The following is a 12,672-nucleotide window of genomic DNA, read 5'->3' on the forward strand; positions in this document are numbered from 1 at the left end:
AGGGCTCTGCGGGCAGAGGCGCCCTGAAAGCTTCCGCTTTGGTTTAGGGACGTAGGCAGGATGGTACCATGTCCTTTAGTGGCCACCTTGGCATGCTGCGGGAAGGATTGCATCCCCAAGGGCTCCCACACGTGTGGGGGATGTTGTGGGGCTGAGATGGACCAGCCCAGTGGTCCCTGTGTGAAACCTTGCTGCAGGTGTCCCCCGTGGTACCCCCTGATGCAGATGTGGCCAGTGACCCCCCTCGCTGAGGGATCAGTGCAGGGTGAGGGGGGTGTAGATGGTGGGACCCTTCCTCCTGGGTCTCAGTCAGGCTCCAGACCTGTTCCCCGTCCCCACTGCAGCCCCCGTCCCGCCTGCTGGGTGCAGGGAGAGGAGCTTCCCTTCAGCAGGAGAAGGGTTAACGGGTCTGCCACCGAGCTGGCTGCTGTGACAAGGACCAGAGGAAGTGCTGCAGGAACTGCTGCTCTCTGTCAGGCCTCAAAAGGAAGCCCTGCAAGGAGAGGAAACACAGGGCTCGCTCTTTTTGGGGCTGCGTACACAGCTCCTTCTGTGCAACATGCTGCTTGCAGGGTGTCTGCTGCCCCGCACACCCGGGGAAGCTCTCTGCCGTGCCGGTGGCCACAGGAGGGCACGAAGGCATGGTGGCACCTGTAAAACACCCGCCTTTGCCTGAGGGTTGGACTTGGCCCTGGGTGTGCCGGGGAGCTCATGGTCCTGGTGGCCAGGGAGCTCACGGTCCTGGTGGCCACTTGAGGTCGGGTGTCTGTGTCACCTGGAGCGGGTCCGGCTGGCACAGGGTGTCCTGGTGCCCCACAGGTGCAGTGCTCGCTGTGGAATAGTAGTGAGAAACACTGTAAAGAGGGATTTGGAGCTGTAATGAAGCTCCTTGGCTGAGTGTCCATGTGGGAAGGACCTGTTCGGAGTCATTTATCTGCCCCAGGCAGTCACAGCCCCTGTGATGCTTCACAGCCTTTGTCCCATCCCAAATTCCCTGACATCAATTTATCGCAAAGTCCTCTGAGTCCTTCCCACTGTGGGAGAGCCCAGGGCTGGGACAGTTTTGGGAGAGCCGGGCTGCTCCTGTCTCCCCATTCCTGGCAAAGCTGTCCCCAAAGACCCCAGCCTCGGCGAGGGCTGCGCTTTTATGCAGGGAGCGTGAGCAGCCACATTGTCCCGTCTCCCCAGAGGATGGGGCCCTAAAAATGTGCCCTATTGGTGTTGGCAGCCTCCAGGTAGTGCCATGTCCATCGCTGTGGGGGCTCTGTTGGGGCTGAGGGTCTCTAGCGATGCTGCGCCGATGCTTCATTGTCTCCCCTCCAGCCAAGCTCCGGCCGCAGCGTTGGGCCCCTCCAAAGCAGAGGCATCTCCTGATGTGGGTTTTCCCTTTCCATCCCAGGCCTGGATCGGGGGTATCCGAGCGGGCTCCCTCACGTCCTGTGGGAACCACGTGAAGGCCAGCTGCCGCTGGATCGCGTTCAATGCTGAGGCGGCAGGTGAGACACACGGGAAGGGGTGCCGAGCATGGCTGGGGGGTGGGATGGATGCGTCCCTGTTGTTGCTGGGGCGCCTGGGTGGCCCCATGAACCCCAGGAGGCACAAGGGTGAGGGGAGGAGGCTCTCCCTGAGTTCCTCCAAAGGTGCTGACAGTCCCACATCTCTTGGCTTGCATTGCGAAGCTGGGTGGTCCCACCGTATCCCAGGCTGCGGGGCGTTCCTTGGAGCATTGTGTAGGCGATGGGCAGGCTGGTGACCTGCTCCTGTGTCCTCTCCTGCAGGAGTGCTGGGCATCGTGCCACTGGAGTGCGAGGATGGAGGCAAGAGGACCGTGTCTCAGCTCTGCTGCCACTCAGGTGAGCTGGGTGTCTGCCAGCCCCGGCACGGCTTGTCCCCCGCCTCCACCCACCTCCTACCATCCGCAGGAGGCGTTTGGCGGAGGGGGTCAGGTGCTGAGTCCAGCCTGGGATGCTGTGTTGGGCTGTCTGTTTCCCAGGCGAGGGGCTGAGGGAGCTGCTGGAGTCCCCAGGGACCATCACCCACGGGCAGGGTGACCCTGACAGGTCTCGCTGGTGTGTGAGGCACAAGCCGGCTGCAGCCATGCTGGGCTTTTGCGAAGGAGCCAAACTGATCCACGTCCCTTCATCTCCAAGCTGCAGCGAGGTCTGGGCACGTAGCTCTTGCTCATGCTGCTTCTCTAGCACACCCTTCCCATGTTACTCATTGCACGCCCTGAAATTCCCAGTACAACCAGTGCCGGGCTGGCAGAGGAGCTGGGGATGGCATCACCGCGGGTGTACCCGGCTCCAGCAATGGGAGGAACAGGCCAGACCTGTGGCTCCGTGGCCCTGAGCCGCTCTGACGTGGGCAGAGCGAGCGCAGCAGGGGGAGAGGCGGCTGGCAGCATTGCCACTGGCAGAGGAGCACACGCTGCAGAGGAGGAGGGCTCTGCCTCCTGCCTGGGCACGGGGAAGGAGTGCTGGGGAACCCAGGGTACCCCTCTCCTGGTGTCGGAGCAGCAGTGCCAGCCTGGGCGGTGCTGACCCCCCATTTCCCCAAAAAAATTGCACCAGAGCAGCAAGATGGGAGCCGATCCCAGCGTCGCCGCTGCCTTCCTGCGTGCGGTGCCTTGGCAGGGATGGGTACGGAGAGCTGCGCTGTGAGCTCTGCTGCTCCCAAGGGAGCGCTGGAGGGGTGCACGGGGAGCCAGCGCAACGTTAATGGCTTCTTAATGAGATTTAGCACGAGCCCTTTGAAGCCGGCCGTGCCAGAGCAACGCCTTCGAAGTGGGGAAGGGATTTATTTTTTTTTTCTCTCCTCCCGGGGCAAATGCAGCAGAGCAAGCTGCTGGCTTTTCGTGCCTCCTGGGCCTGTCTCTCCGCAGCCTCCTGGAAGCGGAAAAGTACACAGTGACCTACTTTCCTGAGCATGCCAAATGCATTCGAGGGGCTGCTGGTGATGGTGCCAGCCTTTCTCCAGCATGGATTTGCCGCCGGAATGGCGAGCAGTGTCCCTGCCGCCGGCACGCTGAGCCGGGGCGTTACAAAGGGGGCCTTGTTGCCAGTATGGCCTCGCTTGCCGGCGTCCGGGCCAGCACAGACGCCCTGTGCCTCCTGGGGATGTCCGTCCTGAAATCAGAGCTAAACCTGGGTGGCGATGGGTTAGACAGGGAGATGCAATGGTGTGGGGCTGCCCCTCAGGGTTCCCATCCCCCACCGAAGGGCTGTGAGACCCTGACGGACAGTGTGGAGGTGCTCAGGCTCTCACAGCAGAGCCAAGCTGCTCCCAAATGCCTCGGTGGGGCTGGATCTGACCCCTGCTGCCCGCCCCCACGTGTGTGTCTGAAGAGCCTGAGGCTGGGGAAGAGCAAATGTGGGCAGACGTGCCATCTGCAGGGGTCAGATGAGGACCAACCTCTGCCCTTCTCCTTCCAGATGTGGTGACAGACTTTGACTTCTCGCCCTTCGATCAGCTCCTGCTGGCTACAGGCTCTGCTGACGAGACGGTGAGTGCTCAGTGGCCGGGGTCCCAGGGGGGCACCCCCTGGCCCCCAGCATGTCCCTGGGATTCACTGTAGAGCCCAGAGGAGATGGGAGATGGAGGGATGGAAATAAGAGGAGCATGGGATGGAGGGTGCCAGCTTTGGGGAATGGTGTGGGATGTCCCCAGGTTGTGGGGGACAGGGCAGATGGTTGTCAGCCCTCTCCCACCTGGGATGCCCACAGCTCTGATCCCACCCAGCAATGATGAGGGGTCACCTGGTGTCCTCAGGGACCAAAGCCTGGAAAAGCAGCAAGCCCAGGTTAACCGCTGCTGGCACCCAGCTGGGTCTGGCTCCTCCATCTGGGTACTGACCCACCTCTCCCTGGGGCTGCAGGTGAAGGTGTGGCGCCTGCCCGAGAGCGGCCAGGACATGCCCAGTGCCGCAGGGCTGACCCTGGGGCCCAGGGGAGGCCCGGTGGATATGCTGCAGTTCCACCCCACGGCGGACGGCGTCCTGGCCAGCGGCATGGGGAAGCAGGTCACCGTCTGGGATGTGGGACAGCAGCAGCCACTGACAGGTAGGCATGACCGTGCCAGCCAGCTCCTGCCCACGACATGTATCTCCACCGTCCTGGTGGCCTGGGCTCAAGCAACGGGCTCAAGTCCGGATCTCGGTGTCACCAAACGGGCAGCATGGGTGGCTTTTTGGGCAGGGAGCATCACAGCCCCTTGTGCCTGTCCCTGGGCTCCCCTATGCTGCGATGTAGCAGTGTAAAAGGCTCCAGTACTGCCTGGGGTGTCTGTAGCAGCTTTGCTGGGGGATCCCCTGGGGTGACAGGTCCCTTTCCCTGCGTGTCCCAGCGTGTGGGTAGAAGTGAGCGCCGTGGGCTATTGCTGACCAGCCTTGCCCAGACCTCAGCTAGCCCCACGGGGAGAGGAGGCTGGGCGGCAGCGTTGGAGGTGTGAGCCCCCTGTGGCTTTCCCAGGGCTCCTGCCCTTTGGATGGAGCTGCCAGCAGAGTGGGGATGCTCCCTGCACGGACACAGCAGCGTTCCGGTGGGTCCTGTCCCCTGCTCTGGCTTTCACCGGCCCTTGGGAAAGGCCGTTTCCCCTGGGAAGCGCTCTGGTGCTCACGGGTGGGAGAACGATGGCTCCTGTCCGCGGGAGGAGCCCTGCTTGGTCCCGCTCCTGACCCTGCTTTCCCCCTGCAGCCTTGGACCCCCATGGCGACCAGCTCCAGAGCCTGGCCTGGAAGCCAGACGGCCGCCTCCTCGGCACCTCCTGCAAGGTGAGCGGCTCGCATGGGCGACCTCCCTGTGGCACCGCGCGGCATGGCCAGGCTGGCTGCGCCCCGGTCCTGGGGGGCACACGGTGAACCCGTTTTGGGGAGAAAAGGGCAGAAATGGGGTGAGCGAGCGGCGCCGGAGCCGAGGAGGACAGGAGCACTAGATGGCGCCTGCCACTCGCTGCCCGCGCACTGCCGGACACGCCAAGCGCACGGGTTGTGCGCAGAGCCTGCATGGCGGCCAAGCGCGCAGGCCGAGCGAGCGGGCAGGCTCCCAGGCCGAGCATGGCGGCCGGCCGAGTGAGCGGGTGGGCTTCCATGCTGGCCGTGCGGGCAGAGCGAGCGTACGGCCGGAGCGAGCCGTCTCCCCTCTGTGCTCAGCGCGCAGGCACAGCGTGGAGGCGAAGCGTGCGGGCCAAGCAGGCTGCCGGGCCCCCAGGCCGTGCATAGAGGCCGGGTGAGGAGGACCGAGCGCGCGAGCCCAGCTGAGCGTGCGGACCGAGCGGGCAGGCAGCCCCCCTGTGCCGAGGGGGGAGGCCAAGCGCGCGGGCTGAGCGAGCAGGTGGGCCCGAGGTGGAGCATGGAGGCCGAGTGTGGAGGCTGAGCGAGCGGTGGGAGCCCTGTACTGAGCGAGCAGGCTTCGGAGTCCTCAGGACAGGAAGGACATGGAGCGGGGCCAGAGGAGGCCCCGGAGATGCTGGGAGGGCTGGAGCCCCTCTGCTGTGAGGACAGGTTGAGAGAGCTGGGGGGGTTCGGCCTGGAGAAGAGAAGGCTCCGGGGAGACCTTGGAGCACCTTCCAGTCACTAAAGGGGCTCCAGGAAAGCTGGGGAGGGACTCTGGATCAGGGAGGGCAGCCATGGGATGAGGGGGAATGGTTTTAAGCTGGAAGAGGGGAGATTGAGATGAGATATTGGGAAGAAATTGTTTGCTGTGAGGGTGGTGAGCCCCTGTCCCAGGTTGCCCAGAGAAGCTGTGGCTGCCCCATCCCTGGAGGTGTTCAAGGGCAGGTTGGAGTGGGCTTGGAGCAACCTGGTGTGGTGGGAGGTGTCCCTGCCCAGGGCAGGGGGTGGCACTGGGTGGGTTTTAAGGTCCCTTCCAACCCAAACCACTCAGTGATTCTATGACCCCGAGCCGTGCCGTGGGGTGCAGGTCAGCCCGCAGCAGCATCACTGTGCTGTGTCATGCCATGTGAGTCTAGCCAGCACGGTGTGCACTCCCCAAATAACACCCCTGGCAGCAAGGCTGGCACTGGTGCACCTCCCTGCTGTCTCTGCACACCAGCCAGCCCTTTCCAAAGGTCATCCCACCCCCAAATTTGGTTGGGGCGGGGGGGCTCACTCCCCTGCCAGTGGGATGCTGGGGAGCGCAGGCAGGACAGCATCTGAGAGGTTGGGCTCCAGCCCTGGCTCTACATTGGAGGCTTCCCCCTTCTCTGGGAGCAGTTTTGAGGTTGTCGGGGTCCTGGTGAGGCTATGGGGTTCCTGGGGGTGTGCCCCTGCCCACGATGTGGGACAGGACCTTAAAAACTTCCAAGCCCCATCCCTGGAAGTTTTTAAGGCCAGACTGGATGGGGCTCTGCGCAACCTGATCTAGTGGGAGGTGTCCCTGCCCATGGCAAGGGGGTTGGAACGAGATGATCTTTAAGGTCCCTTCCAACCCTAACAATTCTATGATTCTATGACCTGGGGGACACTGTGCAAGCCATCCACAGGGGCAGGCCCTACAGGCAGGAGAGTGATGGGCAGGAAGGAGGGGGGCTGCTCGCTCCAGCCTTCTGCCTAATACAGGCTGACATCCCGCTGGCCCCGGGGTCCTTAACCCTCCTCTGTTTTCTTTTTATCTCAACAGGACAAGAAACTGCGGATCTTTGACCCCCGAGCAAGCCCAGCTGCCTCCCAGGTATTGTCCCTCCCGGGTGCGCTGGGTGACGTGGTGCGGGCAGCCTTGCCTGCTGTGGGGTGCCTGCTGCCCGCCATGGGGCGGGCTGGGTGCCCCAAACAGCCCTGGGACAGCCTGGGAGAGGCAACGCGACGGCATGGGCTGAGGGCAGGGGGAGTGGGCAGCTTCCTCCTTGGCCCCGGTGGGGTTTGGCGCAGGGGACCCCTGCCCTCCCGTCGGGGCCGGTGAGCTCTCCCGGTGCACTGGCAGGCTGCTGCCAGGGCTGGCTGCCTGCAGGCAGCGATCCCGAGTCCCGTGGGTACGAGGGCTGCGGGCTCCCCGGCTCTGTGGGAGCAGGGCGAAAGGCTCTTGGGGACGAGGACCTGCCAAGGGTGAGGGCTGGGCGGCTGGATCCGCACAGCTCAGCAAATAGCAGCGATTAGGCAATAAGTAGAGGACTTAAGCCTTGACGTCGAGTTTAAACAGCCTCTTATTAGAGGTTTCCTGTGGCTTGGGGGCTCTGGCTGCCGACAGCCAACGGCCCTTGCGACTGGAAGCCTTTGGGAGGGGAGGGATGCAGTGGAGAGCAGGGCGAGATAGCTCTGCCGCTCCTTGTGTCTCTCCTGCTGCCGGTATGCGTGTGTCCGTGGGCTCGGGAAGCTGATGGCTGCCGGTGCCTGTGCTCCGGCACGCCAGTAACCCTGGGCACCGACCGGAGGGAACCAGTGCTCCAGTGCTGTGCTGTGCCGGGGCCGCTGCTGCCGCTGCCCCTGCATGGAGCCCGGGTGCTGAGCTCCTGTAAGACCCCTGGGTGCTTTTTGAGGGTGCCCTAATCCTTCAGGCAGCCTTATAAATACACCACCACCATATATGAATATAAACCCAGCGGTTACACGTGCAAGCCAGCCAGGGCAAAGTGCTCCCAGCCCTCAAGCGGCCCCAGTGACGCTCCCCTGCTCTGGGTGCCACCCGGCGTGGCTGGAGGCTACCCATCCGCCATTTGATCCCAAATCCATCCTGTGCCCATCCTCCGCCGGCCTCGGGCACTGCTCCCCTCCTCGCCTGCCCCCGGCTTCTCCCCCTGCCAGACCTGTCGGCTTCTATAGCGGCGTTTCGGCAAAGCTGCGAGGGCGATGGGCTCGAGCCAAGTCTCCCGGGGAGGGTGGACTCTGTCTCGCTGAGCTATTAAAAATAACGTGTGAGTGATGGTGGCTGTTCAAAGCAGGCAGCTCGCTTCCCTCCGCTGCCGTCTGATCCAGCCCGGGGCCGGCGCTCGGGGTTTGCCAAGAGAAATATGCACCTTCGCTGCTGGGGCTGAGCGCTGCCGTGCCGTAGCCCTAACCCCGGCCGACTGAGAATTGATGAAGATGTTTAGTCTTGGAGAAGTACTGCGCTGAAGGGGAAAACTTTAAAATGCCATAAATCCTCTGGAAGTTTGCACAGGACTTGCTTAGCCAAGAGGAATAACACTCCTGTGTTTTGTTTTGTTTTTTTTTTCTTTTTTTTTCCCCCGTTGCTGGAGGGCCGGGTTATTTGGAAAGGCTCCTTCTCCCCCCGGGCCAGTGCGGTTACGAAACCGGGTGATGCCGGGGCCACCGTATGGTGCCAGCACCTTGCGAGCTCCCGGCTTTGAAGTCGCCCAGGGTTTTTTTTTTCGGAGAGGTGAGCGGTGTGATGGGTTTTCCAGCTGGTCTGGCCCCTGTGGCGCCGCAGGCTGGGTTTCCTCCACAGCAGGCGAAGGGCTGGGGCTCAGGACCGCTGCCGGCTCACCCCGCTCCCTTTGCGGCACACGGTGCCGGAGCCAGCCTCGGCAGAGGGCTGCTCCTCCGGCTGGTTTTCTTAATTTGCCAAGCCTCCCTCATTAAAGCGTTCCTTTTTTTAGAGCAGGGGAAAAGGATGAGAAGGAGCTAAAAGAGTCCTGGGGGAGGAGGGGTCCCCGCCACGGTTCCGTGATGCCTGATGGCGCTCTCGGATGCGGCACGCATGGGGCTGGGGACCAAGGATGGATGATGAGGAGGGTGACTGGCAGGATGCCCGCGCCCCACGGCCGTGCCCCGGCGGGGGCCTGACTCCCCCCATTCCTGGCTACGGCCGTGGCAGCTATTTTGAGCAGCGGGCAGGAGCGTGTGACGCAGCAAGAGCAGCATGGCTGGGCTCTGGCTGACCCCACAGGGTGCCCAGTTATGTACCCAAGGCCCTGATTTCCCTTGGGAGAGCAGTGGCCTCACCCTGCTGGACGCCCAGCTTCTCATGGCCGGTCTGGGCTAGAGCAGGGAGCATTAGGGCATTAGGGTTGTGCTTGCACCCCGTTGCTCCTCGGGGACCCTAAGCTGGCAGTGGAGATGCCAGGGCCACCCCTTTGTTGCAGCGGGTCCTGCCACGGTGCCTCCCCGTGCCTGGCTGGGTGCGGGTGTGAGTGCCACCATCCTTCTGGAGCGTTCCCCTGAGTCCCATCATCTGCTTCATCCCCTCCCGAGGCCGCATTGCCCCAGCCACAGCCCTCCCTCCCCTCCCACGGGTGCTGGTGGTCGCCCTCCTCGCCTTGACCCCTCTCTCTGGAAGCAAGTCACATCCTCTCCCTCCCGGCTTCGGCTCTGCCGTGGCTCAGGGCTCGGCGCTTCTCCCCTCCCACCCCGCAGTGCCTGGGCAAAAGCCACAAAACGGCCATCTCCACTCCCTGTGGCTGGTGGGACAAGACGGGCATGCGGCACCCTGACCACACAGCGGGCTGGGGTCTTGCCCGTCCTCTAAAGCAAAGCAGGGTGCGCACAGTAATGCGGGCGGGGGGTATGGAGAAATTATTAGACCTTCAGTAGGTGCGTATCATTTATACATCAACCAATATACATCTGCTGGGGGTGCAGCCTCAAAAATATTTATTGCCATGGGTGTGCAAACCTTAAAAAAAACCCCAAAATGCTTGGAGATGCTGCTGGAAAGAAGGGAGGTGGCTCGCGGTGGCAGAAAGCTGCTACGTGGGGGGGACTGTCCCACGCAGTGCAGCCCCACGCAAGCCTGTGCCCTGGTTTGGTGTAGCAGAGCGATGTCTGCCGGCCGCAGCATCGCTCCGCAGCCCACGGCCGCATCCCGCCCCCGCACGCCGCGCGCATCTGGCCGGCACCTGGCTCCCATTACAGAACGCGGCGGGCGCCGCCGGTGTCGGGCTGCGGGGCCGCCGCCGAGCGCGGCCAGTGTGGGATGGAGAGGAGTCGGCTTCGTTCTCACGAGAAACTGCTTCCCCCGCCGGCGTTTGGGCAGGACCGGGGGCGAGGGAACGGCCGCGCACGCCGGGCGAACGCACGTTCCTGCTCACGTTTTAATGAGCTCTGTTTTAATGAGCCGGACTGGGGCTAAGGGCAGCTGGGGACAGCTGGGAAGGGTGTCCCTGTGGGTTTGTCCCCACCATGGGTTTGTCCCCCCACCTCGTGGGCCATACCGGGGACAGGGCTCAGTTCCCGGGAACACCCGGGCCTCGCAGCCCCCCAGGCACCCGGTGTGGGGCAGGACTGCACTGTCCACCCGGACTGAGATGTCCCACCTCTGCCCATGGCCCTGAGAGGGGAGAGGGACTCCAGCCCCTCTCTCAAACTGTCGCCACTGTCCCATGGGCCACATGAGCCCCTGCCATGGTGGCGGGGAGAGGGTCTCCGTGGGCAGCGTGGCCATGGTGGCAGGGCGATGCTGTGGTGAGGTGGGGATCCAGGCTAGGCTGACCCAGCCATGCCCACAGCCAGGACCCCACGGACCCCGACGTGTCACCTCTGCCCAGGATGCGGCCGTCAGCCCGGGGCTGGTTGGGGACCGCTCATCGGGCGAAGGCGCATCAGGACATAGAGAGACTTTTAGCCTTCCTCTCCCCCAACCCCATCGGCGCGGGATCCCACGCCGGGGTCACCCCGGGGGTACCTGACTCCCAGCCTCGGCAGTGGCTTCCTCCGGGCTGGGGGAAGGTCCACAGCATCCCACATTCCCAAGGAGACCGTGGGAAGCTTTGAAAAAGTTGGCCTGGCTCTGGGCTGCCTATTTATAGCACCGCACGCTCGGCGCTCTCATGCTTCTGTTCCCCAGCGTAGCTGCACGGGACTGTTTATATTTCCTCTGCTCTGCTTCCCCCTCGGCCGTCCTTCCCAGGAATGCCGCTTGGTATGGCAGACATGGGGAAGTCAAGGAGGATTCGGGATGAGCCGGCAGCATCGCCAGGGATGTGGGTCCATGGGCACCCACCTCGCCTGGGTGCCCTTCCCTCGCCGGCTTGGCAGGGTGCAGGTCGGCGTTGGGGATGGCGCTCCAGCACGGCATTTCGGGAGCCCCCCCGGCTCATTGTCCAACCTGGGGCTCCCGGCAGGCTCATAGTCAAGAGGGCACAGGTGTTTTGGGGATTTAAGAACAGCCTCATAGCAGGGCTTGTGGGGCTGGCGGCCGCAGGAAGAGATGCAGGAGACGAGGGACATAGGTGATGGCTGCTGGATGCTGCTTTCTGCCCTGCTCCCATCCCAGCCCCCTGCCTGAGCATCCATGCCGAGGTGGGAGCCTCTGCAGCCATGGGGGCTGTCCCGGAGGGAGCACGCTCGCCCTCCTGCCCTTGCTGGGGCAGTGGCATCCTCGGGGACGTTGCATTGGCCTCGCCGAGGGCAGGAGAGGCCGGATGGAGCCGGGGGCTGTTCTGGCAGTGGGGTGTCAGAGGCAGAGCCTGCCCAGCTCCCCGGGATGCGGGGCCACCATGGCGATGCTGGGGGGATCAGGGAGCATGGGAAGGAGGGGGGGTCACCCCATTCCCTCCCTACACAAACACCCCACACCCGGCAGCGGGCAGGGGCAGTGCCAGCAGTGTGATGGCTGCCGGAGCATCACTGCCACCATGTCTGGTGGCTGGGCTCCCTGCGGATCCCCGGGGGCAGGACACAGCTCAGGGTGTCCCCAAGTTCTGGGCAGAGACCAGGAGTGGGGCTGGCCTGGGAGAGGCTGCTCTGCTCTCCTGGCCACCTCTGGAGTAACCGGGATTTGGCAACCGGGGGAGATCACATTCTTGTGCCGGGAGGAGGAGGATGCAGAGCCGTGGTTAACCCCCTCGGCTCCCCAGGAAGCCGTTCCTCCTGCCCCTCGCTGCCTTGTGGTGTTTGAAGGGAGCGATGGCTTCCCCCATGTGCATGGACCCATCCTTTGGTACAGGGAGGAGGTGTCTGTCCCCAGAGCCTGGGGGGACCCCTCCTGCCCTGGCACCCGCTGGCAAAGGGATGGCTCAGCCCGGCTCTGGTGTCTCCTGCACCACGTCGGTCCCTCCGCTGGGGCTGCTTCCCACGGGGGTCAGATGCTCGCGGTCTGCTGGCCATGCCCATGCTCTGCCAGCCACAGGCATGGGAAGGGCTGAGCTGTCCTGGCCTCTGCTAGCCACAGGGCCTCTGCCAAGGGCAGAGCTGTGACCCCGCCACAGCTACCTCCCACCCATCCAGCCCCCCGGCTCTGCCCTGGGCTCCTCATCCCGGGCTCTCCCTGCCCTGCATCCCTGCTGAGCGTGATGCTCCCTGCGGAGGCAGGGATCACCCTGGGGATCACCCCGGCGCCGGAGCAGCGTTTGCTTTGTGTCGAGCTCTCCCAGGCAGCCGAGGAGCTGAAGGCAGTCGCTCCCTGCGGGCAGCTGTTACCAGCTCGCCGGGACCCGCCGCGGCATCACTGCCAACAGCTGCAGCTGACATGCCGGCCCTGCTCCCCCCCCCCCCCGGCAGCCCCCCGCATCCCGCAGCGGTGGGCTCCGGGACTGCACGGGGAGCAGGGCTGGGGACCCCCGTGGGTACCAGCACCGTACCCCAGCCTGTGCTGGGAGGGATGGGTTGAAATAGAGAGAGGAACGATCCCGGGAAAGCCTCCCTGTGCTGCCGATCCGGCTCCCGGCAGGGAGCACAAGCTCCCCCCAGCCTGGGCTGCCTAAAACCAGCTGCTGCACAATGAGCTGGAGGAGGCTGGGCTGCCGTGGTGCTGGCATGGCCGGGGAGCTGGGAGGCCTCCTCGGCTCCCCATGTGCCAGCCCAGA

At 64.1% G+C, this 12,672-nt stretch overlaps 1 protein-coding gene across 1 annotated transcript in view; it reads left to right on the plus strand.

The window, feature by feature from the left end:
* The window catches only part of CORO7 (coronin 7), a 38,694-nt gene that overhangs the window by 1,960 nt on the left and 24,062 nt on the right, over positions 1-12,672 (plus strand). The window contains exons 2-7 of the mRNA XM_063343307.1: positions 1,400-1,496; positions 1,779-1,853; positions 3,432-3,502; positions 3,875-4,058; positions 4,692-4,768; positions 6,615-6,665. Of these exons, the coding sequence (XP_063199377.1) occupies positions 1,400-1,496; positions 1,779-1,853; positions 3,432-3,502; positions 3,875-4,058; positions 4,692-4,768; positions 6,615-6,665 (555 nt within the window). The remainder of the gene's footprint in view (positions 1-1,399; positions 1,497-1,778; positions 1,854-3,431; positions 3,503-3,874; positions 4,059-4,691; positions 4,769-6,614; positions 6,666-12,672) is intronic.

This window comes from Chroicocephalus ridibundus, chromosome 8 (assembly GCF_963924245.1).
Source record: "Chroicocephalus ridibundus chromosome 8, bChrRid1.1, whole genome shotgun sequence".
In the NCBI taxonomy this organism is placed as follows: domain Eukaryota; kingdom Metazoa; phylum Chordata; class Aves; order Charadriiformes; family Laridae; genus Chroicocephalus; species Chroicocephalus ridibundus.